General features: G+C 44.2%; 1 protein-coding gene across 8 annotated transcripts in view; it reads left to right on the top strand.

Annotated features, from left to right (window-relative positions):
• Nucleotides 1-27,273, top strand: part of LOC130862994 (prolow-density lipoprotein receptor-related protein 1-like) — a 128,210-nt gene that overhangs the window by 9,520 nt on the left and 91,417 nt on the right. For 7 of the 8 annotated variants that reach the window (XM_057752855.1, XM_057752853.1, XM_057752857.1 and 4 more), the window contains 17 exons: nucleotides 521-640; nucleotides 2,750-2,875; nucleotides 3,432-3,635; nucleotides 4,695-4,863; nucleotides 5,158-5,326; nucleotides 6,155-6,389; nucleotides 7,343-7,468; nucleotides 10,419-10,643; nucleotides 15,462-15,773; nucleotides 17,096-17,308; nucleotides 19,786-20,001; nucleotides 21,808-22,040; nucleotides 23,900-24,029; nucleotides 24,194-24,378; nucleotides 25,034-25,220; nucleotides 26,110-26,328; nucleotides 26,705-26,885. In XM_057752855.1, the coding sequence (XP_057608838.1) occupies nucleotides 521-640; nucleotides 2,750-2,875; nucleotides 3,432-3,635; nucleotides 4,695-4,863; nucleotides 5,158-5,326; nucleotides 6,155-6,389; nucleotides 7,343-7,468; nucleotides 10,419-10,643; nucleotides 15,462-15,773; nucleotides 17,096-17,308; nucleotides 19,786-20,001; nucleotides 21,808-22,040; nucleotides 23,900-24,029; nucleotides 24,194-24,378; nucleotides 25,034-25,220; nucleotides 26,110-26,328; nucleotides 26,705-26,885 (3,250 nt within the window). Of the gene's footprint in view, nucleotides 1-520; nucleotides 641-2,749; nucleotides 2,876-3,431; nucleotides 3,636-4,694; nucleotides 4,864-5,157; nucleotides 5,327-6,154; nucleotides 6,390-7,342; nucleotides 7,469-10,418; nucleotides 10,644-15,461; nucleotides 15,774-17,095; nucleotides 17,309-19,093; nucleotides 19,274-19,785; nucleotides 20,002-21,807; nucleotides 22,041-23,899; nucleotides 24,030-24,193; nucleotides 24,379-25,033; nucleotides 25,221-26,109; nucleotides 26,329-26,704; nucleotides 26,886-27,273 lie in introns of all 8 variants that reach the window. The other variant, XM_057752861.1, reaches the window with a different exon arrangement.

Genomic DNA, 27,273 nt, shown 5'->3' with positions numbered 1-27,273 from the left:
TCCCGAGTGCTGGGATTAAAGGCGTGCGCCACCATCGCCCGTCCCCCCATGCTTCTAAAGACTCCCCTAAAGGCTTCTGAAGAAACTTTGTACTATAAGAACACAAGTAAGAGTTATTAAAGCACTAATGACCAAACCTAAGTACAGCTTTGGGTCTGATTATTTGCATTCATAAATAAATATACAGGGTCAAGTGTCCCCCTTACCCACGGACCCCACAGAAAGCACTTAGGAGGGTCTCAGCTTTTCTACAGAAGGGAAATATAAATACACCAACCCTTGAAATTGTCTACATGATAGCTTGGAAAGAAATGCCATTGCTGTGGTCCTGGACTTCATATCTTTCCTGTTCCACGTAGTCTTCCCCAGCCCCATTTTCCCAGCTGAGAGGGCAGGGTCAAAGGCTGTCTCTGAGTGCTCATCTGCTCCTCACCCAGCCCAGAAGGTGCCTGATACAACATTGTTTGTAAAGCATGAACCACCGAGCTCAATTGTTTTGACTGCTGCCTTGTCCCCACAGGTAAAAACTGTTCCCTGCTGAATGGTGGTTGTGAGGGGTCATGCAGTGATACCCGCTGGGGTGTCCAGTGTTCCTGCACGTCAGGGTGGCAGTTGCAGCCCGATGGATGGAGCTGTGGAGGTCAGAGCTGGCTCGTCCTTTCGAAACGTTCTTATTGTGGTGACAAGTACACAGCATGAATTTCGGCGTTTCAGGCGTTTTCAGTGTGTGCTATTGGTGTTTGTGTTTACAGTGTACTATTCTCACCACCATGCGTTTCTAGCTCTTTTCACCATTCCCAGCAGGAATTCTCTGTCTATGTAACAATAGCTTCCTAGGCTCCATATGCCTTAGCTTCTGGTAACTTCTCCTGACTTTCTGTTTCTGTGAGTTTGTATATTCTATGTATCACCACGTAAGTGGAGTCTCTCAGTGTTTGTCCTTTTGTGTGTCACCTGTCTCTAGGGTTCATCCATGTATCAATATTCCCTTCCTTTTAAAGGCTGAACTAATTCTATTTTATGCTTGTTTATGCTTATAGCACATTATTCTATTTAGCTATTAATGGTGCATTTGGGTTATTTCTGCTGTGTGTGTGTGTGTGTGTGTGTAAGAGAGAGAGAGAGAGCTGTAGGAATATAAATTTGAATCCTCCTTTTCAGTTATCTGACTACACTCCACATGTGGAACGGTGGAGGACACGTATTTCCACCAGGAACAAAATTCTAATTTCCTTGTCGATTCTAATTATTACTCTAGTTTGTGGGAATTGCAAGTCAATTATTGACCGAAGACCAAAGACTTAGACACTAGACTTAAGTTTAGTGTCCTACCTTATGGAGCGTAAAGAGCTTCCATCATTACACAAATATCCTTGTCCCTTCACAGCCCGTCCCCAGGTCTCTGCCACCTGTGAAGTGAAGTACAATGTATTTCTGCTCTGCATGTTTCTTTCAGCTGACATCCTCCAGGTCATTTCACCCTTAGGTTTCATTTCTCTCTTTTGTAAAATGGAGCTATAGACCTGGGATGGCTAACATAAGATTTACTGGTCTTCATTATTCTTAATAATGTAAGAAACATATGACCAGTAGCCTATAGCATCTGTCTAGAACAATACAGGATGATGATTTCGGTTGAAGTATCGTGTAAGAATAAAGGATCTGCTGTGTTAACTATGTTTACCCTAAGGACAGGTCGAGCTCTGATATCAGCCCTGTCTGTGTACTCAATGCTCTCTTTATGATGGACCTGCAGGTCCACACATTCAGGAAGTCTATATAGGAACTTTAAAATTGCCTTCTACAATGGCTTTAATCTTAATACTTCATCAAGAGATGTTAGGAACCTGCTTTTAAGTTCATCACTTATAATTAGAATTTAATAAATCTTAGTAATTAAATTTAATTAAGTTTATTGTTTAAATGAAACCAATACTTATAAGTTATAAGATTTATGAATTCTTCATTAGAAGCTGGTCATGGCGCTCAGAAGCATCTAGGTAGGGTTGTAGCACTCTTTTGGGGTTCTGACTCACATCAAGGCTTGGCTGGCCATGAACTTGACTGTGACCATGTATCAGTTGTACTCCTGGGACTGAAAAGTGTTGTTATGTCCCAGGACTTTGTGGTTTAGGAGGAATAACATCTTCCTAAAATCTCCCCAAGGAACCATTTTCCTGCCTATAAAACTAAATAAATATCTCATAGTTTTGTCGATTATCTGCTGGAGAGTCCTGTGTGGTTTTTGTTGTTTGTTTGAAACAAGGTCTCATGTGGAGCAGGGTAGAATTCAACTTAAAATGTTAGCTGAAGATGAACTTGAACTCCTGATTTTCTGGTTTTCATCTCCCCGGTACTTGGTGCGTTTCACCAAGCCTAGTTCGTGAGCACAGGCTCTGTAAACCAATTGCACATAAGCTCAATTCGGTGTCCTATCTGTGCACATGACCTTCTTATTTCTCTTAGATAAAGTGTTCTGCGGCTCAAATAGTGAACACTAGGCCCTAACACTTGTCATTCTGAATCAGATTCTGGTGTGACTGGGAACTAGTATAGCCTAAGAATGTTGCTGGATTAGCACAGATTGCTTTTCATGGCAGCCAAACTGCAGGGTTCTTATGTCTGGGAGCTTCTGCTAATTTATATTCACACGGATGGGAACTCAGTGGCGAGCCCAAAACTTCTGTGCACTGAACTACGGAAGCTGTAGTTCCTGAGCCATCTCTAACTTATGACCCTCTGCCAGCAGATGTAGACGAGTGCTCTCTGGCGTATGGTCCTTGTAGCCAACTGTGTCATAACACACCCGGCTCTTACTCCTGTGGCTGTATTCAAGGTCACCAGCTCTACAATGGCACAGACTGTCGGGTTACAGGTGAGTTCTCAAAATGAGCCCAGCTTCTGCTCTATTCTTAATAGTAATTATAGAGAAAAGTAACCCTGATTATTTAGTTTAAGGTTTAGTGCTAGACACGATGCTTTTCATACCAAAGAAGCTGCTACTGTGGCAAGCATTGCCTAGCCAGTGTGTCAGTTACACTGAGTGTCTTTAAGATGATATAGTTACTCCATGGGCTATAGAATTGGGTGCTCCAGAGAACCAACCAGTTGAGTTTTAATTTGGCTTGTGCTTCTTTGCCTCGGGGACTCTCACATGTGATTGCTATGTGACAAGCCCGTATCAGAGTTCTGTCTAAGGGGAAGCAGCTGAAATCAAATAAGGCAATACTATTCCAACAATTAGCTTTAAAGTGCTGGGATTGGGGGAAGGAGGGACTAGGACAGCCCCCAAATCTCCCCAGAGTGTGCTTTGTCTCTGTTTTAGGGAGAAGCAGACATCGGTATAAAAGAAGGAATCACATCTTTAGTTAAAGGGAAAGACATAAAAGAAAGCTTCAGAGTAATGTGTTACCATCTTCCTTCTACTGCAGATGACGATGTTAAAATTCTTATAGCAGCAGATAAAGAGCTTGGCATCCTGGACCGAAGAACAGGCATCTATGAGATGCTCATTCCTGTAAAGTCAAGGCCCAGTTCTGTTGATTATGACCTGAACAGAAACATGTACTTCTGGGTGGATAAAGTCTTGAATGTGTTCATTCTTGGGAAGCCAAGCTCTGTTCCCCTCTACCCAGGTATGGTTTTGTTATTGTTGTTGTTGTTTGTTTGTTTGTTTTTTGGCATTAAACATTAACTTCTTAAGGCTTCTTATGGTACTGATATGAGATTCCTGAGATCAACAATCTTAAACAACCTTAATATTTTTGAGCCTAAAGCTTCGGAGTGGTTAATTGGCAACATATCATGGCAGAAGTGTGGAGGAGAAAGCTGCTCACTTCATGACAGTTGGGAAGGAAAGGGAGAGAGGACAGGAACATCATCCCACATTTCCCTTCAAAGGGATCTCCCAGTGATCTGAAACATCCTATTAGGCCCCCTCATTTAAAGGTTTCTACTACCTGCCAATAATAATGCCCACAAGGTGGGGACCAAGCCTCTAACCTATTGGTTCCTTGTGATACATCCATATTCAACTTATAGCTTTTCTTAAGCATACTGTAAGGAGTATCTGTATCTATAGCTGATCTATATCTATATCTTTAGATGGGAAAGCTTTTATGACTAGCCTGTTATAAAGCATGAGAGTATATAAAATACCAATACGAGACATGTATGTGGTAGGCTAGCTCTGTAAGAGCATCACAGAACCTTGCTTGGTCCATGAAAGTGTTTTTAAGAAGGATAGAAATCTTGGGATTTAGCCTTAAACCAAAGCCTTCCCCATCACTAGGTATTTGAACTTGGCTCTTCGCTCCTTTGACCTGCCTCTCTAAGATGAAGGCACTAGCCAGAATTTGTCTCAGTAGGTAAGGGTGAGGATTAACCAGGCAGCATAGTGAAGAAGGGCATGGCCCAGTACATTTAGTGACAGACAGAGCTATTCCCGGAGACCCCTGTGGTGCCCAGTGTCTGAGCCGAGGCCACATGCTCCATATTCATTAGCTGTGCTTGTCCTTGGGTCCTGCGTGCACATTAGCTACTCGGTGGGATACTTCTGGCCGTTATTTCTTGGGTCCTCTCTGCCTCATTGTACAGATCCTAATGAGTTGTTGAGGAGTCTTGTCAAATACCGTTCTCAAGGCAAACATAGGCGTGAAAAACCGCAGGTGTCACTCTGTCTCCCATGTCGGCAGAACTCCCACCCGTGAGCAGTATTTCTCTGGACTGGTTTACGGGACAGTTGTACTGGGCTAGTAGCTCTGCGAAGGTCATCTGTGCTGGCTTAAGTGATGGCAGAGGCTATGTCAAAATCTTGGAAAAGGACCTTGTGCCGGAGGAGCTCGTGGTGTTTCCTGCAAAGAAGTAAGTAGTATTTCTCTTGGAATGTACCCCCAAATCTCTTGGCATTTTACATGCTTAAGAAGAGAGCGTGCCAGCCTTTAGGTTTCATTTGCTCCACAAGATTCTTCTTTGTACATCTTAGACTGAATTCTATGTAGCCAAACCTTGCCATGCCTGATGAATATGGGGACTCTCCAGCTTTGGGGAGCAGGACAGAGACAAAGCTCATAGGAGAGGGCTAAGAGAATTGTTGAGAATAATGTGTGTACGCAAGCGAGGGCAATTTTGAAAACTTCATACTCCCGCTGCTTGTAGGTATTTGTACTGGGTAAATCGGAGTGAGAATGGAGTGAAGACGGTTGAGACTGCAGGAATGGACGGCTCTGACAGGAAGACACTAGCAGTGGTGACCACAGAGGAGCCTTTAGGGCTGACACTTGATCATGTGACTGGCAGACTCTACTGGATCGGTGGCTATAAAGAGGTACTATAGATAGAGCCAGAGGAAATGGGAACTCTCTTTTGATAGAAGCTGGGAATGGGGCTACAGGTATGCACACGCTTCTCTGATGACTAGCGTTAACTCCATGAAGTAATTTTCGTTGCAAAAACAAGAAAAGCAAGGTTTAATTGCACAACATCTTTGAGTAGAGCAGACTGAACCAACAGCTTGGGAGACGTGGTGTGCTTTTTTCTTTTTTACATACTCTGTAGCCCAACAGTGCTAATTTTTTGCAGTTATAAAGGTCACAATTTATGTTGTACCCATGATACAATATGTTTTGAAGACTTCTGGGAGCCTCCATGGAAGCATACTGTTCCTTAGGCACTTAAGAGCTGTACTCAGATTTCCAAGGCCTAATGTTGCAGTTTATAACATCCCAATTTGGGAAATGACAAACTAAAAGGTCACTACGACATAGTGACTAAAAGCAGAAGCTCACAGCCCGGTGAGTCACGTTTCCAAGTCTTGTTTCCTAGTTATGATTTTGGCTGATTAGGATGTTTCTGTGAATACTCACGGCTCTCTCTGAGAACACATGAAACACCTACCTTGTGGGCCAATTACAGAATAGAGTGAACAGTGTTGGTACCATGTCTGGATGTAGAGCATGTGGGATAGTCATTGAATCTGGACAACGACCACTCGATGTGCTGACTTCGATGGTAGTCTCCGCAGGCGTAGACGAATTCCTCCCTATTGACTTGATGTCGCAGGGATATCTAATCAGCGTCCAGAAACCTCTGGTGACAGCAACATCAGCAGCCCTTGCTGATGCTCTCCCTAACTCATGAGACTCTAATCCTTTAGTCCATAGAGACCGTGAAAGTGGACGGCAGTGGGAGGTACACCTTTTCTGGGATATTTTTTGAAGACGAAGATCCTGTTGGTCTGACTGTGTTTGAGAATGCTTTCTTCTGGGCAAATCAAACTCAACTGGTCCGGACCTCGCCCAGCAATCCGAAGGAGAGAGAGGTGTTGCTCCACACCTCTCGTGCCTCTGTGTCTGCTTTCTCAGTCCTCCACAGATCCCAGCAGCCCAAGAGTAAGTGATGCACTTGCTTCTGAATTGCTGAGGTAAAAACCGCCCAACAGGAGACCTCAGTTTGTGGTTGGAACTTGCTGTTTGGAGGCAGGGACGTGTTTAGCCCCTTCTTCTTCCAGTCAGCACACAAGGCTTCTAGGTCTTGTGAACAGAACAGAAGCTTCACGGGGAAGCTCTTTCCAAGTCCTGGGCTCTGTGCCTGGCTAACACCACAGCTGGGTTTTTAGGATCTGGGGTATTGGAAATATAAGCTCTGGGCTGGAGAGTCGTCTCAGCAGTTAAGAGCACTAACTGCTCTTCCAGAGAACCTGGGTTCAATCCTCATCACCTGATGTGTGGCTCTGAACTGCCTGTAACTCTAAAACCAGGAGATCCAATGTCCTTTTCTGATCCTCTCAGGTACCAGGCACGTATGTGGTGTGCATGTGTGTATACAGGCAAAACGCTTATATACAAAAAGTAATAACTCAATCTTAAAAAATAATTATGAAAAAGAAAACATAAGCTATCCATAGAGGGTGGGGATTATGCTCACCAATGTCCTGGAACTGGATGTGTAAACTGGCTGGTCTTGTAAGCACTCCGCTGCCTCCGGAATGCTGGAATCAAAGGCATGCACGCTAGGCTAAATGTGTTGTAGCAACTAACCGTGATGGAGAATACAGATCCATTCAAGGAGTCTCCCAGTAAACCAATGGAATACTCATTCTGCCTTAACTCCAAGGGAGAAGGTGCAGCTGGTTAAGTTTTTTGGCCCTATGGTAAGACACTTGGACACTTGTCTGACAGCCAGTCTGGAGACAAGCATAGTTCAAAGGTCAGCACACCCATGAAAGATAACAAGTAGATTTAGATTCTTCTTAAGGCAGATCATCTTCCCTCTTCTTCAGTACTGAGTTTTGAAAGGTTTGGACAGAGAGTCTGAACTACGTCTACTGTTTCTGTTTGAACAGGCAGACACTCGGCGTGTGTTCCAGGTTCTTGCAGCCATCTGTGCCTCCTGTCCCCCATCCATCCCAAGGGCTACAAGTGTGTCTGTCCAGAGGGACTATTTCTTTTACCTTCTGGAACTTGCAGTGGTAAGTTCCCTGGTAAAATGGGTGCAGTTCAAGAAGGCTTGCTGCAGGTGAGCCTGGAAATAAAACAGATTCCATTGCTGAATCAATCCCTTCTGTTCCGACAAGTTCCGTTGATGACCAGTTTGTTCCCAAAACAACTTGATTCTATTTTTTTCTGATTGGTTTGAGATCGGGTCTCACTGTGTAGCCCTGAAAGGCACTATCTAAACCAGACTGCCCTCAAAATTCACAGAGTTCTTCCTGCCTCTGCCTCCCAAGTGCTGGGATTAAAGGTGTGTACCTCCATGTTCAGTCTTCTTGATTTAGTTTTATAATAGTGCAAAATAATAGTATTAACAAAATAATAATACCCAACAAAAACTTAACATCTAACTATTTTTAATTGTGTGGTGATATAATATGCATTCATTGCGATCTGTTTCCAGAAATTCTCCATCTTCCAAAATGATGCTCTTTACATTTTAGGCATCAATTCTACTCTCTTTCCCCTCTAGTTCCTGCCAATCACCATTTTATCCTCTGTCTGTGTGGACTGGCTAATTCTAGGTACCATATTTGGTGAAATTGTATGATATTTGACTCTGGTGTATGTCACTTAGAATAATATCTTTAATGTTTGTCTTAATTAGGGTTCCTATTGATGTGATAAAACACGGTGATAGTGGTGGCGCACGCCTTTAATCCCAGCACTCGGGAGGCAGAGACAGGCGGATCTCTGTGAGTTCGAGGCCAGCCTGGTCTACAAGAGCTAGTTCCAGGACAGGAACCAAAAGCTACGGAGAAACCCTGTCTCGAAAAATCAAAAACAAAAACAAAAACAAACAAACAAAAAAACCACGGTGATAAAAAGCAGTTTGGGAAGGAAAGGGTTTATTTGGCTTACACTTCCATTTTGCTGTTCATTGTCAAAGGAAGACAGGACAGGAACACAAATAGGGCAGGAACCTGGAGCCAGCAGCTGATACAGAGGTCATGGAGGGGTGCTGCTTACTGGCTTGCTTCTTCTGATTTGCTCAGTCTGCTTTCTTATCGACCTCGGGACCAGCAGCCCCGGGTTGACACCACTCAACATGAGCTGGGCCCTCCCCCGCTGGTCACTAGCTCATGGAGTCATTTCCTCAACTGAGGCTCCTTCCTCTCTGATGACTCTGGCTGGTATCAAGCTGGCACAAACCAGTCGGTACAATGTTACAGCTCTCTATTCTAGCATCTCATAGAATCTCATACACACACCCTTTTGACTTTTGAAACAGGCCTTGGCATGCAGTCTTGGGTGGCGATGGGTTTACTGTGTGGCCTGTGCTGGCCTCAAATTCACGAACTTTATGTCTCAGCTTCCCGAATGCAGTGATCAGCAGAGTGTACCACAACTCCTGACTCCCTTCCATTTTATGTTTCAATTTTGATGATTATTATTGCGAGAGGAGCTCATGTGCACCATTGTGTGCACGTGTCCATCAGGGGAGAGTTGTGTGGAGTTGGTCCTGTCCTCCTAACTGTGGGCTCCAGGGATGGAATTCAGGCTCGTGGACTTGCACACAGGCACTTGTACCTGCTCGGCCACCTCACTCACCTTTTATCCCTTCTGAAGGCTAAGTGATATTCTACTTTATGTATATAATTCATCCATTGCTAGGACAATTGGATTTGGTTTTTTAAAGCATAAAATGGCATATATAATTCAGATTCGCATGAAAATTTTACAAGTAAATTAATAGGAGAATTACCTTCTATGATCCCTATTACATATCCTGTCTTAGTTTTTAAGTGGTCTCTGCTTGAATGCTGTTTTAGTCCAGTATTGTTAACACAAATTCCCCATGTTGCTGTTTTATCGCCAAAATATTGAAGGCTATGCAACCTATTGACTTTTTCTGCCCAACCGTTGGTGCTTTTGAAACTAGAATATGAAAGTTTTAGGAAGAATAAATCATGTAAATATGTTTATGCACCAACTTATTTTTAAAAACACAGATCACAGGGATGGTTCTGGATGAAATCATGGTGGAAAAGGCTGTGGTTGCTAAGCAATCAGCTCAGGTTTAATTTTGAGCATTATATATTGTATGCTGCTAAATCCACATGCTCAATTTTTCTTTTTAAAAAAAATATATATTTATTATGTATATAGTGTTCTGCCTGCATGTATGACTGCATGCCAGAAGAAGGCACCAGATCTCATTACAGATGGCTGTAAGCCACCATGTGGCTGCTGGGAATTGAACTCAGAACCTCTTGAAGAGCAGTCAGTATCTTACCCTCTGAGCCATCTCTCCAGCCTTGGCCCAATTTTTCTTTAAATAACAGAAAGCATTAAAAATTCTCTAGTAGAGGTGAGAAGCTGAGTAGTGGTGAGAAGCAGAGACAGGAGGGCCTCTGAGTTCAAGGCCAGCTTGCTGAGTGCGTTTCAGACCAATCAGGACTACCTTTAAAAACAAGCAAACAACAAAACAAGTTTCAGGTGGTGGTGGTGCACGCCTTTAATCCCAGTTGGAAGCAGGCAGATCTCTATGAGTTCAAGGCCAGCCTGGTCTACAAGAGCTAGTTCCAGGACAGGCTCCAAAGCTGCTACACAGATAAACGCTGTCTCGAACTCCCCCACCTTCTTCCCCCAAAAAACCTGTCTCTGAATAAATAAAAGAATCAAACAAAAGTTCTCTAGTTGCAAGACATTACTAAGGAGTGCTGCATGTCAGTGATTCAGTTTTATCCTTCCATTGATTGTCAGAAATACCCCGTGCCTTGGAAAAGCTGACACTAACACTGGCCATCTTCCCAAATAGTCCATCCTAGAGGCTATGGTGGTGCTGGGGTCATGTGTGTCTGCTACACAGGCGGGGATGTAAGACATTTGTGTGGGTGCCCGAGCTTGAGATGAGGCTACTCCCCGTAGGGAACCCGGCATTCATCTGAATGGTCAAAACAGCAAACCTCTCCCTTCCCTTTGCAGAGCTGAAAGTTGTGTTTTCTTCTGGCAAGCGTCTATACTTGCTGAAAGTCAGCTCTATGGGATCTGCTATAGAAAGAACTCTAGTGGAGGAGCATGCTGGGAACCTCTACTTACTGGATGTTGACTGGAAAAGGAACTTCATCTATTGGTCAGATGCCCAGGGACATCTCATTTATTCAGAGGGATATTCAGGGCAAAAGCGAGAGATTTGGACCCAGCATACAGGTGAGCTGTGGTAGTCATCTTGTTTTCTTCCTTTATTTTCTGGGTCTAAAATGTGTAGGACCAAAAAAGTGCGCCCATCCCTGATCTAAATGTATTTTCATGCCAAAGACTAGGTGTGACTGATTGAATGTGATATCTGCTATTGACCCATTGTTCTTGGGCGTGGCCACTGTCATGAGGTTAAATAGAGGGATAAGGTTTTTTCTTTTTTAATTTTTGCTTTCCTGACCTTAAGTCAGGGAAGAATAGAAAAAAAGGTCCTTTCGTTCTTCAGTTTTGCATTGCAGATTTTTCATACTCTAATTTAAAAGTCATTTGCAATGCAGATTTCAGAGAGAAAAAGCTGGATATTTTCTTAATATGGTAGTATATACTTCCCCTTCCCACACTCCTAAATGCTGCACCTCACCCTCAAGTTCCCCTGATTCTGCCTAAAGGCAGCAAACATCTCCATCGTAAAGGACAGAACCTTGAGCTCAGGGTGAGTAATGAGATTTCTGAACATCTGTCCCTGTGTGCTCTGCCAAGTGCTAAGGCTCTGCCTCGTGAACAGAAGTGCCTTTGACACTTTCCTTGGGGCCCTGCAGGACCCAGAGGGCTGGGTAAGTACAATGGCAGGTCATTAGCAGCTTCTAAGGCCCCAGTCTGAGGACAAACTAACCGTGACAGCACCGAACAGCTATCTGTGAGATGCCTGATCGCAAAATGTCTTCCTACCTAATGAAAGTGTTACCTTCTCCCCGCCGCTGGCCACACCAATTGGCTTCTGTGTTACAGTTATATCAAGGACTACTGGTTTAATCTGAGCTGGCTCTATTGTAGAGCAGTGATAGTTCTCCATAAGTATAATAAATGCCCAAAGTGATCAATTTGTAAAGAGAAAATCCTAACTGAACAAAGAATGCATAAGTAAATAAGAGAAAAGGTTGATTTTAGCTCTTAGTCCATTTTTAGGCCTTGGTGGTGGTGCTGGTCGCCAATGTTGGGAGGGGAATTGGGGGCCCAAGGCCACAGAGAAAAATAAAAAAAGGAAACAAAAAGGCAGGGACTGGAAACCCATAGACCATTTGAGGGCACATATTCCCAATTACCTGATCGTCTCCCCATTGGTCCTCATCCATTAAAAGTCCCACAGCATCCCAATAGCAGGATGAGCGTCAAGGCACTAACAAATGAACCTTAGTGGAATATTCGAGATCCAAACACACTGCAGCAGTGGTTCGAACAGAACAAAGACAACAGTCTCACTCCTGCTAGCCAGACAAGACCACAGATTATGTGGCCTCTTTAAAAGCCATCAGTCCGTTTGAGTGTCCTGAGGTCAGTGCTTTCTCTTGGGCACATTACTCTTACACTAAAGTTGAAAATTGAAACCAAAACCAGAAATAAAATCCAGTTAAAATTCTTAGTGAAAAACTGAGAAGACTTCGTAAAATGTCTCTTTAAGGACAAATGTGGCATTGTTCAAAGAACGTTATGTGAGCGTGGAAAGGAGGTTTTCAACCTTAAGTCTGCAAAGGGCAAAGATGAAATCCGTAATTCAGTATAAGAATGAACACTCTCTGTACATTGCAGAGCCTGGCAAGGGAGCGAGCGTTGAGCTTGGGCAAGAATGACTTCACGGATATGGTGGAGAGGATTCTGACCAAATCTGACAGTAGTTCCTCCCATGGGAGGTTGTGATGTAGTAAAGAAATTACTACCCGAAAGGAAGAACAATAAGTAACACATTAAGGCTGTGTGTAGCGGCTTCTCCCCGACACCACACCCCCTCACCCTGAGTCACCATGCATGTGTTTCTCCACTGCCTCGGTGGTTAACACTGAGTTCTCGCTATCGTGCCCAGTAGATGGGTTGAACAACTGGCTCTCTGGGGCTTACAGTTTGGATGGCAAATGAATGTCACCCTTGTCCCAATCGTATGTTTTATGAGGACTTTCAGGTGGCGTTGTTGAGATCGAATCGTCAGGTTGCTAACCTCATCAGTAGGTCAGAACGTGCCTCGGGGAAGGAAGCTGCTGGGCTAGGCCTTGGAAAGTAAAACTTATCTTCTCCCTGCCAACTTCCTGGCCATGGTGCCATAAACCCCATCATTCTACTGCGTACTAGCTGCCACCTTGTCTTGCTTTACCACACAGCGGCCCAGAAGCCCTGGAGACAAATGGCTGGAGAGTAGACCATGGGCCGGAATAAACCCTTCTTTCCTTACTTTTTTTACCCGGTATCTCATTGCAATGCCTAAGAAATGGAAACAAAAACATGATAGGAGAAAGAACTGTGCGTGCATATTCCCTGCTATATGCTTATAATAAAACTTACCGACAAATCATACACAGTCTACAATTGTTGTAAAACCCTAGACTGAACCCTTTTTTTCTGGTAAAGTAATAGAGGAGGTGTAGTTTTGACTTGAAAACCATTTCATACTTTTGTTTCTACAAACAAGTAAAACAAAGGTGAAGTGATGAAGACATGATGGAATTAATTCACCAGTGCCATAAATGGTGGCTTTGATGACCTGATTAATACATTATAAGTGCCAGAAAATGATTCTTGGATTTGCTGGCTGTTTAGAGTTTAATTAATCTCACATGTAAGTGGAATCAGCATTGGTAACATGTTTGCTTTCTTTACATTTCTTTTATTTTGTGGTATGTGTGTGTGTGTGTGTATGTGTGTATGCATGTTTACACATGTGTCCATGCACATGTGCGCGTGTGCCACGTGTGTGTGAGTAGATCAGAGGATAGCTTTCAGAATCAGGTCTTGCCTGCCACCATGTCGGTGCCAAGGATAAAACTCAGGTTTACAAACTTGGTGGCAAGCACCTCTACCCATATTGCTTTTCTTAAGTAAAGACTAAGGGTTGACAAACTTTGTATGAAAGGTCAATAAGAATCACCATGGTTGGTGGATATTTGTTATTGTATCATAAAAGAGCATTATACAGTGTATGAACTCCTAGCTATATTCCATAAAAAGTTATCTATATCAAAAGGCAGTGGACCAAATTTGGTCCAAGGTCAATTATTTATCCATTTCTAGTCTAGACAACAAAACAAAACCAACAGGCCACCCCAAAACAAGTACGCCCAGATGCACAGTGCTGACAGTTTTCATGGCAATAAACACCCCCACAATGCCAGCTTCCAAGCTACCATGTGACATGGTTAAAATGGGTTTCAGAATATTCATGGAAGCAAACTTTACACAGTATGTTCACCCTTCAGGAATGATTGATTATAAAAACAAAATCATGATAGAGTTTACCATAAAATCTCAATGTCCTCCATGATGGGATGGGTGGGAAATTCCATATCTGGTCTCAGTTAGTGAAGTGCAGGTAGTGTTTTATAAGACAGCTTTGAGGCTATATATATAAGGTATACAGGAAACGAAAACAAATATCATGTTTAGAGTCATGTCCCATTCGAAGCCAATCTGTAAAAAGTCCAGAAATAATACCAAGTCCAGAGCCACATGCAGTTTCATGATAAGGAATTCCAAGCCAGTAAGAGTAAATTGCAATAAAACAATTAAAAATATATTAGTCAAATATTTATTAATTACTGCTGTAAATCAATATGATTAATGTAATTACTTTAAATTAATTGAACCATCATCTTGCAGATTTCCTGGTGCTTGGCTGTTGTAAGCTTGTGTGGTCAGCTTTAGTAACTTACCATAAAATAGCAGTCACTATTCTAAGATTCCCTGTTTTAGCTCTGTTTGTAACAGCCTCATGAGCAAAGCATCCTTATAATGGATTTGGGGAAACTGAGGCATAGAAACAGGGTTTCGAGGAAGGCCATTCTGACCTTCTTGCTTGATTCTGCTCTTGATCTTAATGACTGGGTGCAAACCACAGTAGATCAACTGTAGCCTAGCTCTGCCATAGGCCTGTTATACTGGGCGTGAGCAGGAAGGGAAGAGTGTTGGAAGTTAGTGCCTGATTCAATTATTCACATCTGATAAAGGATGCCTGTCTTAGTTAGGGTTCCTGTTGCTGTAAAGAGACACCATGACCACGGCAACTTTTATAAAGGAAAACATCTAATTGGGGCTGGCTTCCAGTTCAGAGATTTAGTCCATTATCATCATGGTGAGAAGCATGGTGGCTTGCGGGCAGACGTGGTGATGGAGAGGTAGCCGAGATTTCTACATCCTTATCTACAAGCAGGAGGAAGAGAGAATGACACTGGCCTGGCCTGAGCATCTGAAACCTCAAAGCCCACCCCCAGTGTCACATTTCCTCCAGCAAGACCACACCTACCCCAACAAAGTCCCAACTCCTAAAAGCGCCACTCCCTGTAAGCCTAGTGGGGGCATTTTCATTCAAACCACCACAATACCATGATTTTTATGTACTTGGCCCTTATCATACCTACTCCTTCTCAGGGTAGATTTTATTAATTGCCTGTGCTCTCTTGGTGACCTTGCACTCTATCTGAAATGATGTCTCTTGTCCTAGTTTGATTTCCTAAAGCAATTTCAAATCTAGCCCCTTGATGTATAAATAACTGACTTGCATATCAACCTGTGAGAAGAAGGACTGTCACTCTGAAGTGTCAGGCCTGTGTTCAAATGCAGGACACGTGGACATCTCCTTCAAGATGAAGTGGGTCTTGCCAGGTGGCTGTGGGGACCACTGGGGCTCAAGTCCCAAGCTGCTGGATCCAGAGTAGCCATTAAGAGGCTCATGTTGCAGAGAAGTGTCTGCTTGAGGGGCCAGGTCTCCCTTCTCCCTTTGATACATTTGAGTCAGTATGCAAATATACCCAGAAGGCTTTTCTAAAACAGCCTCTGTCCCTCCCACAGTCTGCTCGGCAAATGTGGACATCTCCACTGGGAACCTGTTCTGGCTACCCTGTGACCGAAGTGCAATTCAGAAGACCAGAGTTCCTGGCCCTGACTCCTATACTCTCTACAGCACTGGCAATGTTATACTACAGCTGCTTCTTGACTGGCCTAGACGGGTGCTGTACTGGGTGGAGAGTGGGAAGCCCCTACAAAGCATGACCCTCGATGGCAAAACCAGACAGGAAGTCTGGAGAGGCGCCTGGGCGGCAGACACCCGGATGGCCTTGGACCTTGGGTCTGCTAGTATCCTCTGGACCACCAAAGGGTTGGGTAAGTACTATACAATAGTACCATGGGTAGAATCTGAAGCCATATGCCAAAGCTTCTTCATAGTTCAGTGCTTCGAGTCATTTCTTTTAAAGTTAAATTAACTTTTGTGTTTTGGGCTATGGTGGGAGATTTGGTTTTAAATTTTTAACTGACACATAATAGTTGTATATACATACGGGATAAATATGATATTTTGATGCCTGTATACAATGTGTAAAGATCAAATCACAGTAATTAGTATATTCATCCCCTCAAGCATGTACTGTTACTTTGCATAGAGACTAATCAAAACCTTTCTGCTAGCTGTCCTGCTTATTCTCAGCACTGCTTCGACAAAGACTTTAACTCAGACTTTGACAGTTACTGCAAGGCTTACTTCAAATGTATCTCCTATCTATCAGTCTAGCTTAGGAAGTAAAAAAAATATATAGAACACCAGAAATAATAGACTTAAGAGCTTCAACGTATATACTTAGTTGTTTTTCCAAACTTTTGTTCCAAATTTGCTTTTCTTCCACAGCTGGAAACAGCAGAAATGCACATCCTCTGCTTGAGAGGCACCGAGTTATGCTTGGACCTTGTAAAACGGTGTAAGCTGTAGCTGCACAGAGATTGCCCACCTTCTTACCTAACAGCTACTGTAGGGCCCATAGCGACTCGCAGATAGCCATATTCTTTAGTACACGCTGCTTTCTATTGCTGGGTTTAAACACCATGACCAGAAGCAACATGAAGAGGAATAGGTTTGCCCAACCTTCCAACTTTTGGTCCATTATGAAGGATAGGAAGTCAGAATAGAAACCTGGAGGCAAGAACTATGTCAGAAGCCATGAAAGAGTGTTGCTTACTAGCTTGCTCCTCCTGGCTTTCTAAATTTGCTTTCTTATATAACCTAGGACCACTTGCCCAGGATTGGTACCATCTATTGCGGGCTGGGACCTCCCACATCAGTCATTAATCAATAAAATACCCCATAGGCTTGCCTCTGGGCCAGTCTAACGAGGCATGCTTCATTACAGTTCCCTCTTCACAGATGACCCTGGCTTGTGTCAGGTTGTCATAAAACCTAACAACACAAGACACATTCAGGCAGTGAGGTCACAGCTGGTGTCTTTGTGTGTCAGACCTAAGATCCCCACTTTCCTGGAGCTTAAGATATTCACTAATTACTTTAAGCCTAAAACTAAAACCCATAAAACTTTCAAAGAGGGCAATGTGCTTCCTTAGAGTTTTGGGTCTTTGGACCCCATTGCATGGTACTGATACCTCCCACCTTGCTCTGGGTCACAGGCCAATCAGTCTTGATTCTTCTTCTTCCCTAGGGTTGCACAGTCTCAGTCTACTAAAGAACCGAACATGCTCCCTGAACGCATCCTGGAGCGATGTGGTTATGGCGGCCCATGAGCCCTACCTGGTGACGGCAGACAAGGCAGCTCTTGTGCTGTGGAACAGGAAGACACTGGAGCCCTTCTCCACGCTGAAGGAGCCACACATAAAGAAAATGATCATCTTGGCAGAGAACCAAAAAGTTCCAGGCGAGTCTTTCTTTGTGGGGCCATCCTCCATGTTTTCTAGGGTGAACTCCTAAGTATCCTTTTGTTTATATTGGCACTTGTTTCCTTTTCAATCCAGAAGCCCCCCTCCAGAACTTGTTCATATTCTGGGAGTTTAAACACCTTTATCAAAGTTGCTGAGAGTTTTAGCCACTGTGACCATAAAAGTCATAGCAGTTCTCAAGGTCTGCCTGCTGTCCCCCTGTGGGAAAAGGTCTTTCATGTTAGTGTATTCAAGACTCTTAGTCTGCGTATGAGCATAGCTCTAAGCTGCTTCCAAACTGATTTACCAAACAACCCATTCTTTCATGAGACACGAAGCAGTGATATTGTGCAGGGGATCCTCTGTGATGCACCTCCAAGGCTGTGGATACAGGTTGAATATCCTCTACCCAAAATATTTAGGGCCAAGAGTATTTCAAGTTCTGGTCCTCTGTTTTAGGCTTTGGAGTCGTTTTCAGCTCCCTAACGAAATATCTTGATGAAACCCAAGTGTAAGCATGAAAAGCATTTACAATTCATGCACACTTTATGCACACAAGCTGAAGGTCATTCTCTACAACAGTCTTAATGCCTGCCTTTTGAGTGTGACCTGCCACATGAAGTCAGGTGTAGAGTTTTCTTTACCTAACCATGTTTGGTTAAAAAAGTTTTAAAATTTGGAGTTTTTTTGGATTTCAAGTTTTTGGACTGGTGTGTTCATTCTGTTCCAGAGGAAAGCATCGCTCTTCCTTTAGCTAGAGTTGTGTCAAGGTGAAGAAGGCTTATGTATCATCTTTTTATATAATACTTCAGCAGAGCAAAAGACATCCAGTCCTAGGTTATGAAGCAGAAAAAGAGGAATTCCCACCCTTGGTTTCAGAGGCTTCTTTGGCAGAAGCAACTGAGTATATGAAGGAAGAATTAAAACCAAAGAGAACCATTTCCTCTCTGCATCCAGTCCCATAAAATTTCCCATCTCCATCTTCTCGGTGACCCATACGACCTTTAGACTCATTGGTTGCTTTATCCTGATCTTAAAAGTTACAAAGCATCAGGTCTAAGGATGTATTCCTGAGGTGACATGCAGATATAGTTAACCTTCCTGCTTTGATCTTATTCTGATCTCTAACACATCTGTCAGGATGTTGTTGCAGTAGTTGCCGACAAGTGCTAATTAGTAACTTGTGGTACTGTAACTTATGCATTTCAACAATGAGAGACTTGCTTATGCTGGCTGTCATGCAGGGAACCAGAAGGACTGTCGTGCATTGCTTAGGGGTAGGGACACATGCTGAGGAACACGTTACCAGGTGGGATCATGGTGTCACCATTATAGAAAGTTATCTAAACTGAGAGGTACACTGACCATACGCACCTACTCCAAATAAGAGCAGTGGGTTTGTTCACACCCGTTGATTGTAGTAACTCTGCAACAAGTGTTTGGCTCTGTTACGCTCTTATGCGCCACCCTCCGTGCAGTCTGTGAATGACAGAACATGATGTAAAACACAGTTAAACTTTGCTTTCCATTTCTCAGATGCAATGGGGAATCAGGTAGCCCGGAGAGGAGAAAAGAGCATGTCCAAATTCAAAGCCAGTAGATAGGGGTCCATGTAGCCCACTTACCTAAGTGTGCGTACATTGCTTGCTTTCATTGGCTCCTGTGAGGTAGAACTCATGTGGATCCTCAGCCCTGGTGTGAATGTCCAAGGGAGGGGACAGTGGGGACATGCCCATGCTGGCCCCTCCTGGACTGACTTGATGAAGTGACATGGTTTGCTCTAGACCCTGGACTTATGGAGACAGTGCCTACTGTCTCTTTTCCTCCCGTTCTCTGCACCCGGTCCTCTGTCCCCTGCCAGGATGGGAAGGGGTGCATTCCTAGGGAGTCCCTCTGTGATGGTGCACGTGACTGTCAGGATGGCTCAGATGAAGAGAATTGCTCCCGGGTCTGCCATCAACCAGGTTGGTCACCCTGTCCTCTGTGCTTTGTGCCAGGGTCATCTTCGGGTGCATGAGAGGAACAGCCAGAATATGTCATTAATTTTGACATCCTAACTTTCTCTGGACCAGTTTCCATGCCCTCATCTGTCGGAACGCTGATTCCCTAAGGACACACTTCATCTGTCCGTGTTTGTTGCCTGGTTGCCTCCTTAAATTAGCTAAGTGTTTCAATATCTGCCTTTTTATAGGCTGGTCCACAGAATGTTCTAAGTGGCCCACTTCTAAGAGTTGGTAGTCATTTAACAAATTATCAAAGAAACCAAACACATGCTGTCTTATTTAAATGACTCAGTTCAGGTTGGTAGCATAATTGACCTGAGCGCATTAAGATGGCTTATGTATCAGCCACACATTAGAACGCAGATCAAATGAGATGCAGTTTATAGACCCTTTAGATACTGGAACAAAGTGAGGCCATCTTGTTTGAAACCTTCCTTCAGACCAATGTGAGTCTTGGACCTTCTCCATGCTAGGAGTCTTCCAGTGTCTGGATGGAAGCCGGTGCATAGAGGAGAAAGACCACTGCGATGGAGCTCAGCAGTGCCCCGATGGGTCCGATGAGCTGGGCTGCTGGCAGCCTGTTGAAGACTGCTCACTGCGCTGTGACAACAAAACCCGGTGTATCCCTAAAAGCTGGCGGTGTGATGGGAAACTAGACTGTTTAGACAGAAGAGATGAGCAAGGGTGCGGTAAGTTCCATGAGCTTAAGGTGTGTGTGCGTGTGTGTGTGTGTGTGTGTGCGCGTGCGTGTGCATGCGTGTATGTGTGTGTATGTGTGTGTACGCGCGCGCGCATGTGTCTGTAAAGAGGGGTGCTAGGTTTCGCCTTGTAGTCCTGGCTGACCTGGAATTCACAGAGGTCCACCTCCCTCTGCCTCCGGAGCTATAGGACTAAAGGAATGCGCCACCATGCCTGCCCCTCCCGGGGATGTCTGGCCTCCAGGAGTACTTCCAACTGTCTCATAGTTGACGCCTCTTCTTTTGGGAAATTATGTTCTATAACATTGCTCTAAAGGGTAACCTAAACATGACCCGTTGAGCAGGTATTGAGCCCTTGCTCCTGGGGGCAGGGAAATCTAAGGCTGGATTCCTTCAAACCGCTGGCCACAGCACCTTTATCATCTAACCAATATATTGTTGCATTGTTTAAGTAGCGCTATTTAAAGATGCCTCTATGCTGTTGATTTTCATTAACAATCACATTTAATATAATCTGCTTCATTAGACCCACCACAGCCTTTTTCTTGGTGTGTGTATGGGTGGTTTGTTTTGGAGACAGATTCTCAATATGTAGCCCTGCCTGGTCTGGAACTTGCCACATAGATCAGGATGGCTTTGCACTCATAAAGATCCTCATGCCTCTGCCTCTAAGCACCAGGATCAAAGGTGTGTGCCATCATGCCTGCCATGGCATCGTCTTGTGCTGGGAGCATGTGACAGCACTTCCATGGCTCTGGGGTTATTGGAATAGTAAAATCACCAGAGTATGAAATGTGGAAAGCATAGTTCTAAGGAGACAGCACTAAGATGCTGGATTAAAGTGTGAAAGCTGACACAAAAGACACGGTGTTATATCCCACCTGGAAACACACACACACACTCACACAGACATTCACACACACACATTGGGCACTATACTTACTGTAGAGGTTTGATAGTAAAGAGTTGGAACTAGAGACATCTAGAGAGTCCTACCACACACATAACAAGAATAACAAGAATATTTCCAGTAGAGAAAAAACAGGTCTAGTTTCCAAAATTATTTTTTTTTTGTCAAGTTAAAGATCTACTTCCCTGAGCACTTTGCATTTGGTCTTTTCACCTGCTGGGCTATATCATTTGTAGGCCTTGTAGCCCTCCCTTTATTTTTATGGACTGCAGAGACTTTATTTGTCTTTCTAATGATGTGGTTCAGAGACCTGCATCACCTTGTAGAAGGGTCAAGAACTGAAGTGGGAAGAACTGGGTGGGGCCTCAGCAGGTTTGGATGTGGAATGGACAATGTAGCCTGAGCTGTGATTGCACCTGGGGCCAAGAACCCATCAGGGAGAATGAGATACTTGAAGGAGTCTGTGCTCTAGATGGAATGTACCTTTGATATCTATTTATGTCTTTTTCTGGGGAATCAATCAAGCAATTTTTGTCTGTAGACAATGAGTCCAACAAAACAAATTATAGAACATTTTGGAGGTTGTGAGAGAATTTTTTTATTATTCATGAATAGCTTGCAGAGGAGGTTCCTCACTTTGCTTATTTCAGGATCTGCTGTATGTCCTCCCATCCCTGTCCCTCAGCCCTAAGGACCAAGACAGGATTGGGGCATTAGGTTAACAGTAGGTCCTTCCTAGTGTAGCTCTTTCCTAGAGATGATTTCCTGCCTGGTGGGGCTGGTTCCCAAGGTGACAGCAGAACTTGACAGAGTCTCTAAAGTGTTTCCCTTGTCACTGGGTTTCTTCAGAGTTGCCCGAGCTCTTACCCAGGCGTTACCTTTCTCAGTTCGTGAAGAATGCAGCTCCTCTGAATTTCAATGTGGGAATGGCCAATGTATATCGTCTTCTCTGCATTGTGATGGGAACCGAGACTGCCTGGACCACTCAGATGAGGAAGGATGCCCTGTTGCCCTGCGGTGTCCAGAAGGGGAGAGGAGATGTCCGAAGAGTGGAGAATGTGTGTTGACAGAGTGGATATGTGATCATGATGCAGACTGCAAAGATGGAACCGATGAGAAGGTAGCTACCTTTCCTTCAGACGTATACAGAGATATCATTGCCCCTGAGTAGCCAAAGGATAAGGATCTTCCCAGTATGCCAGAATCTGTGGATGCCCAAGTCTTTCATAGGGTGTAGCATAATATTTGCTTATAATGGACCCATATGTTCCCATACATTAAGTCCTCTTTAGGTTACTTGTAACAACTAGTGCCGTGCTTATGCTGAGTAGTTTTCACATAGCATTGTTTAGGGAGCAGAGACAGGAAGCAATCTGTTAAATGCATGGTAAAGAATCACTTTTCAGAAATATTTTTGATTCTCTATGCCGAATGGCTTGTTGACTGCAGCTCTCAAACATCACAGTGACACATACTCTCTGCTGGGAAATTCAGGAAAACACGGAGGCAGATTAATCAATCACCCATGACTGCATCCGAGTGTGACCGAGAGACTGCAGAAAGCCAAATTTAGAGGAACTTGTGTTGTAGGAGGACTCCAAGGATTAGAACATGATCTCCATGGCTTGAACAGCCAATCTAAAGCTGAGCTCTGAGACGGGACAGGCTTGTCCCCTAGCTCCTTTGAATTGTCACCATGAAGCTTACTGGAGCTCAAGGACTGTCCCAGATGCCCCCTACTTGCACATGGCCTTAGTGGTCAGAAGCTGGGAATGGGTCTAAAAGCTCTTGGGTTGAGCAGCTACACAGACGGCCCCTCCCAAGTCAGAGAAGATGCTAAAGATGCTGTCTATTTTGTTTGGTTTTATTTTATTTTTGTTGTTGTTGATTTTGAGATAGTCCTGGCAGTCCTGGAACTCACTCTGTAGACCAGGCTGGCCTCAGACTCACAGATATCCACCTGCCCTCCCCCCCCCCAAGTGCTGAGACTAAAGGGGAGCGCTACCACTGCCCTGCAATGCTGTCAAATTTAATTCACCGGAGCATGTATCACTGTGGCAGAAAGAGCTGTGGGTTCATTTCTCAATTGGATTCCTTTGCTCCTGTCATCCAGATGAAATGAAGATGTTCCAATTGACCCATTCCCTCACACTTTTCTTTTTCCAATTATTCATGGAACAGTTTATTTGCTTGCCTTACCTGGCAGGCCACTCCTTATGAGCACCTATAGTTGTATTCTGCTTGGATGCCAATATTGTCCACAGGAGGGAATGCTGTCCAGGGTAGCTCTAAGCTCAGGAACCTGAGCAGAAGCCCAGACTCAATTCCATTTGAGGTTCTTATCCTCCTCAATTTGAGCGGGTGTGAGAGTGGCAAAGCTTGTGCCGATAAGAATCTTGCTGTCACCTAGTGAGGTCAAATGCCACCCTTTCTCCAAGGTCATGGTCTGCCAAGGATGAGGCTGAGCCTCACTCATGTCCCCTGCCGGCATGGCTACTTCCATTACCCAAGTCAAGGAAAACGTGCCAGGAATGAGATGCAAAGGGCTTGTGGCGATCACTCTTCTCCTGAGGAGCAATGAAATAAGGCCTTCGAAACACAAAAGAACAGAAGCACGTATGAACTCAGAGACTGAGGCAGCACGCACAGGGCCTGCATGGGTCTGCACTGGATAGGGTCTTAGATCTAGAAGGAGAAGTAGATACATACCTCATCCCCAACCTGGAAGCCATCTCCAACTGATAACCACTTTTCTACAAGGGAGTCTCTCTGGAGAAACAAACTACTCTTAAGGGTGTATTGCATGTCCAGCTGCTGAAGAGACTGATCTCATACTTTGTCCCTTTTAGACACTTAGGTTTCCTCTGGCATTCTTGTAGAAGAAACTTGAGCGTAGTCTCCTTGGCTGGGGCCTTGTCTAACTCTGCAACCCCCTTACTTAGCTAGAGCGGGTGGGCACTGATTATCACTGTATTCCAGGACTGCAACCCCGAGGTGCTTCCATGTGGCCCAAGGCAGTGGGCCTGTAGAAGTGGAGACCAATGTGTACCTGATTTCTGGCACTGTGATGGACAGAGTGACTGTAGAGACAGCAGTGACGAGGCTGAGTGTAAGTGCTGGACATTCTCACTGAGGCAGAAGCCAAAAGTTTGCCTGCAAACATTACAGAAGCTGAAGTTCTCCCTCTTTTCTCATTGGAGGGGTCTTTTAGGGGTGGGATGCTTAGGGCTCCATTGTAAAACTCTAAAGGAAGGCAATCCCCTCCCCCAACAGGTGCTCCGCAGAAGTGCCTGGATTCTGAGTTCCAGTGTGCCACTGGCGCCTGCCTCAGCTTCAGTGTGGTGTGTGATGGGCGAGAGGACTGTGCAGATGGTTCAGATGAGGGTGGAGAGTGTTCTTCGTCAGCCTGCAGCCCCGAGCAATGTTACCATGCCTGCTACCAGACTCCAGCTGGGCCAGTGAGTTGCTGAAGTTATGGTTTGTTCTCTATCAGCCACATCTGTGCTGAGAAAAGCCAAGGGGGCACTCATTCAGGTGGTTCCCGCATGGCACCTTGATCCCAAAGACATATACCTGTGGCCCTTCCTGTCTCTTCTTGAGCTGTAGGAGAAATGTTGAATGGTGCTAAGATCCAAACATCCAGGCAGGTCAGGAAAAATGACAACCTGAAAGTTCTTCCTTGTGGATATATGGAATCTGCCATACTCTTAAATTGAGAATTGGCTAGGTTAAGGCAACATTACTCAGTTGCAAGTCGTGAACTCAAGTCTCTTAGTGCAGTAAAAGAAAGTGTTCTGCTATTTGGTAACAGCCACCCTCTACTGGCAGATGACCAACTCAGTTAGCTTCATGTGCTTTGCGTCTCATGAAGGCAGTGGAGGCTCTGGCGTCCTGGGCTGAACCTGGCCATTGTTACTCTGGTCCCGTGATGGCTGGAAGGGTTTAACAGGTACAGTGAGGTTGATAAGGCAAAGAGAAGTGGCTCTTCAAAGCAAAGCTGCCTCCTTGTCAAAATGAAATGTAGCCCCATGTGAATTTCATAGGAAGATCAAGGCTCTTTGATCAGTGCTGTTCTGCCTTCGGAATGAGTTGATGACTTCTTATCTCTTTCAGGTGTGTGCTTGTGCCCCAGGTTTTGAGCTGGATGATAGTGGTCAAACTTGTCAAGATGTAAATGAGTGTCAGCGGCTAACTGGTCGACCTTGCAGTCAGACCTGTATCAATACTGAAGGCTCATATAACTGTGCCTGTCACCCTGGCTACTTGCTGGGCCCTGATGGCCACATTTGTAAGGCAGCAGGTAACCTGGAGCTGGGAATGTTTTCTAAGTCTTGGGTCGTGAGTGCTGAATCCCTAATGCTGTGACTGTGTGTCAACCTGGCTTCTCATATCTAACCTTTCTTTCCAGTTTCTCTGCCCCAGTATTTCATTCACAACCAGCCTAATGACTACCAACAAATGTGTGGATAAAGAAAATGTGGTGTATATACACAATGGAATTTATTTGGCCATAAAGAAAAATGAAATTATGTCACTGGCAGGAAAATGAGTAGAACTGGACATTATGTTAAGTGAAATAAGCCAGACTCCAGAGACAAATATTGCAGTTGTCCTTTTCTTTGTGGAATCTGGATTTCTTTATGAATAGATGCAGGGTATAAAAGTCAAAGGGGGATCATGGGTGGGGACAAAGAGGATTAAAGGGGGATAAGAGAGGATAATAGAGGGGAGAAAGATAAAGTAGCACATATTCTCTCTCATATGTGTGATTTGTGTGTGCGCCTTTGTGACAGAAAAGCAGATAGGGGATTGTTTGAAGAAGGGAAATAGACCAACATTGATGGGAGATGGAAATGGATGGGAGGAGTAGATATGAGCAAGGGACAATGATGTGTATAATGCAAATGTCACAATGAAACTCATTATTTTGCTCATCAAAAAAATAAAGGAGTTGTTGCTTTTAATATAAGCTAATAATTGCTGTATTCCATATACCCTTAAGTCATGGTTATTATTGTAACCATTGTGTTATGAGCACTCCTTCCATTTGAGCTCATTGACAGCCCAGCCTCGGCAACAAGAATCCAAAAGCCGCATACCGTGTCATATTCTTTTATTCTTTAGCCTGTGCTGATCTTCACTGTATAAACTCCTTTGTGGTCACGTTGAATGCCCTTTCTTCTTGGCAGGTTCTGAGCCAATCCTGCTTGTTGCAATTGAGTTTAACCTATTCCTTTCCGGACTGCGAAGCTTAAAAGAAGATATCCTGGCAACTACTGACAAGACCCTGGCTATCTACTCTGTGGACTATGACTTAGTGGATCAGAAAGTCTTCTGGGCAGATCCCAATGCAGAAAGTATAAGGTGGATGAGTATGGCCACGAAGAAGGATGGGATAGTGGTGAGAGGTATGCCCTACTGGAAAGCTCTTAGTAAACACACAGAGCATAAACAACACAATGAGGGGCAATTGGTGTGAACCTGGGATGGGATTTGCCTCCTCCATTGAAAGGGACCAAGGCTTGCTGGTTAGTAAGAAATAGAAAGATGCCACCATTTTCATTTCAGTGGACATGGCTACCAGGCTGCAACCTATTGGCCACTCCTTGTAATGATTATCTTTCTCTACAATAGTAATTGGGGATATATTAATAGTTTTTTCTGTTGTTTATGCGTTAGCACTTGGGAAATGAATGAATATGGTTTGCAAGTCTAGAATCTCTTGGCTTAAGCTGACTGAAGTTACAATGTAGTGTAAGCATACCTGTTGAATGCTCTCTTTAGGAATAAAACCAGACTGTATAGTGGTTGACTGGATTGGAAGGAATCTCTACTGGACCGATAGGGGAGCTGGCCAGATCTTGGCGATTCAGTTAACTGCTGTTGAGAGAGGGAAGTCCGAGCACACAGTTGTCCTGGATGATGTGCTTCAGCCCCAGTCTTTGGCTTTGGATCCCCTAAATGGGTGAGTCAGGTATCAAAGTGCCTGGTCAAGAACCTTAAGCTGGTTATCCCGGCCTAGTTCTACTCTGATGCTTGTGCTATCCCAATCCAGAAAGAGTGAATCGAAAATGTGTCTGGGTTTAGATCTAGGGCTGATCTGTGTCAACCAGAAGCATGGCTATTACAGGTCTCGAAACTTTGGGGAAAATTCCAAGTGCAACTCTAGTCCTGGTCCACCAATGGTTTCTAAGGCAAACAAATGAACTCTTGGAACACATTTTGATTTTCTTTTTCACATTTTGATTTTTAAATGGCAGATGAGGAGAGAAGGGAGCTAGTAACGATGGTTAATTCAGGGTCATCTAGATTTGAGTGAAACTTGAGTGATTCCACTTACAGTCCTTTCTTTC

The sequence above is a fragment of the Chionomys nivalis genome, chromosome 20 (genome assembly GCF_950005125.1).
Source record: "Chionomys nivalis chromosome 20, mChiNiv1.1, whole genome shotgun sequence".
NCBI classification, from domain to species: Eukaryota; Metazoa; Chordata; class Mammalia; order Rodentia; family Cricetidae; genus Chionomys; species Chionomys nivalis.
The sequence above is the reverse complement of the archived record's forward strand: the minus strand, read 5'-3'. Positions and strand labels throughout refer to the sequence as shown.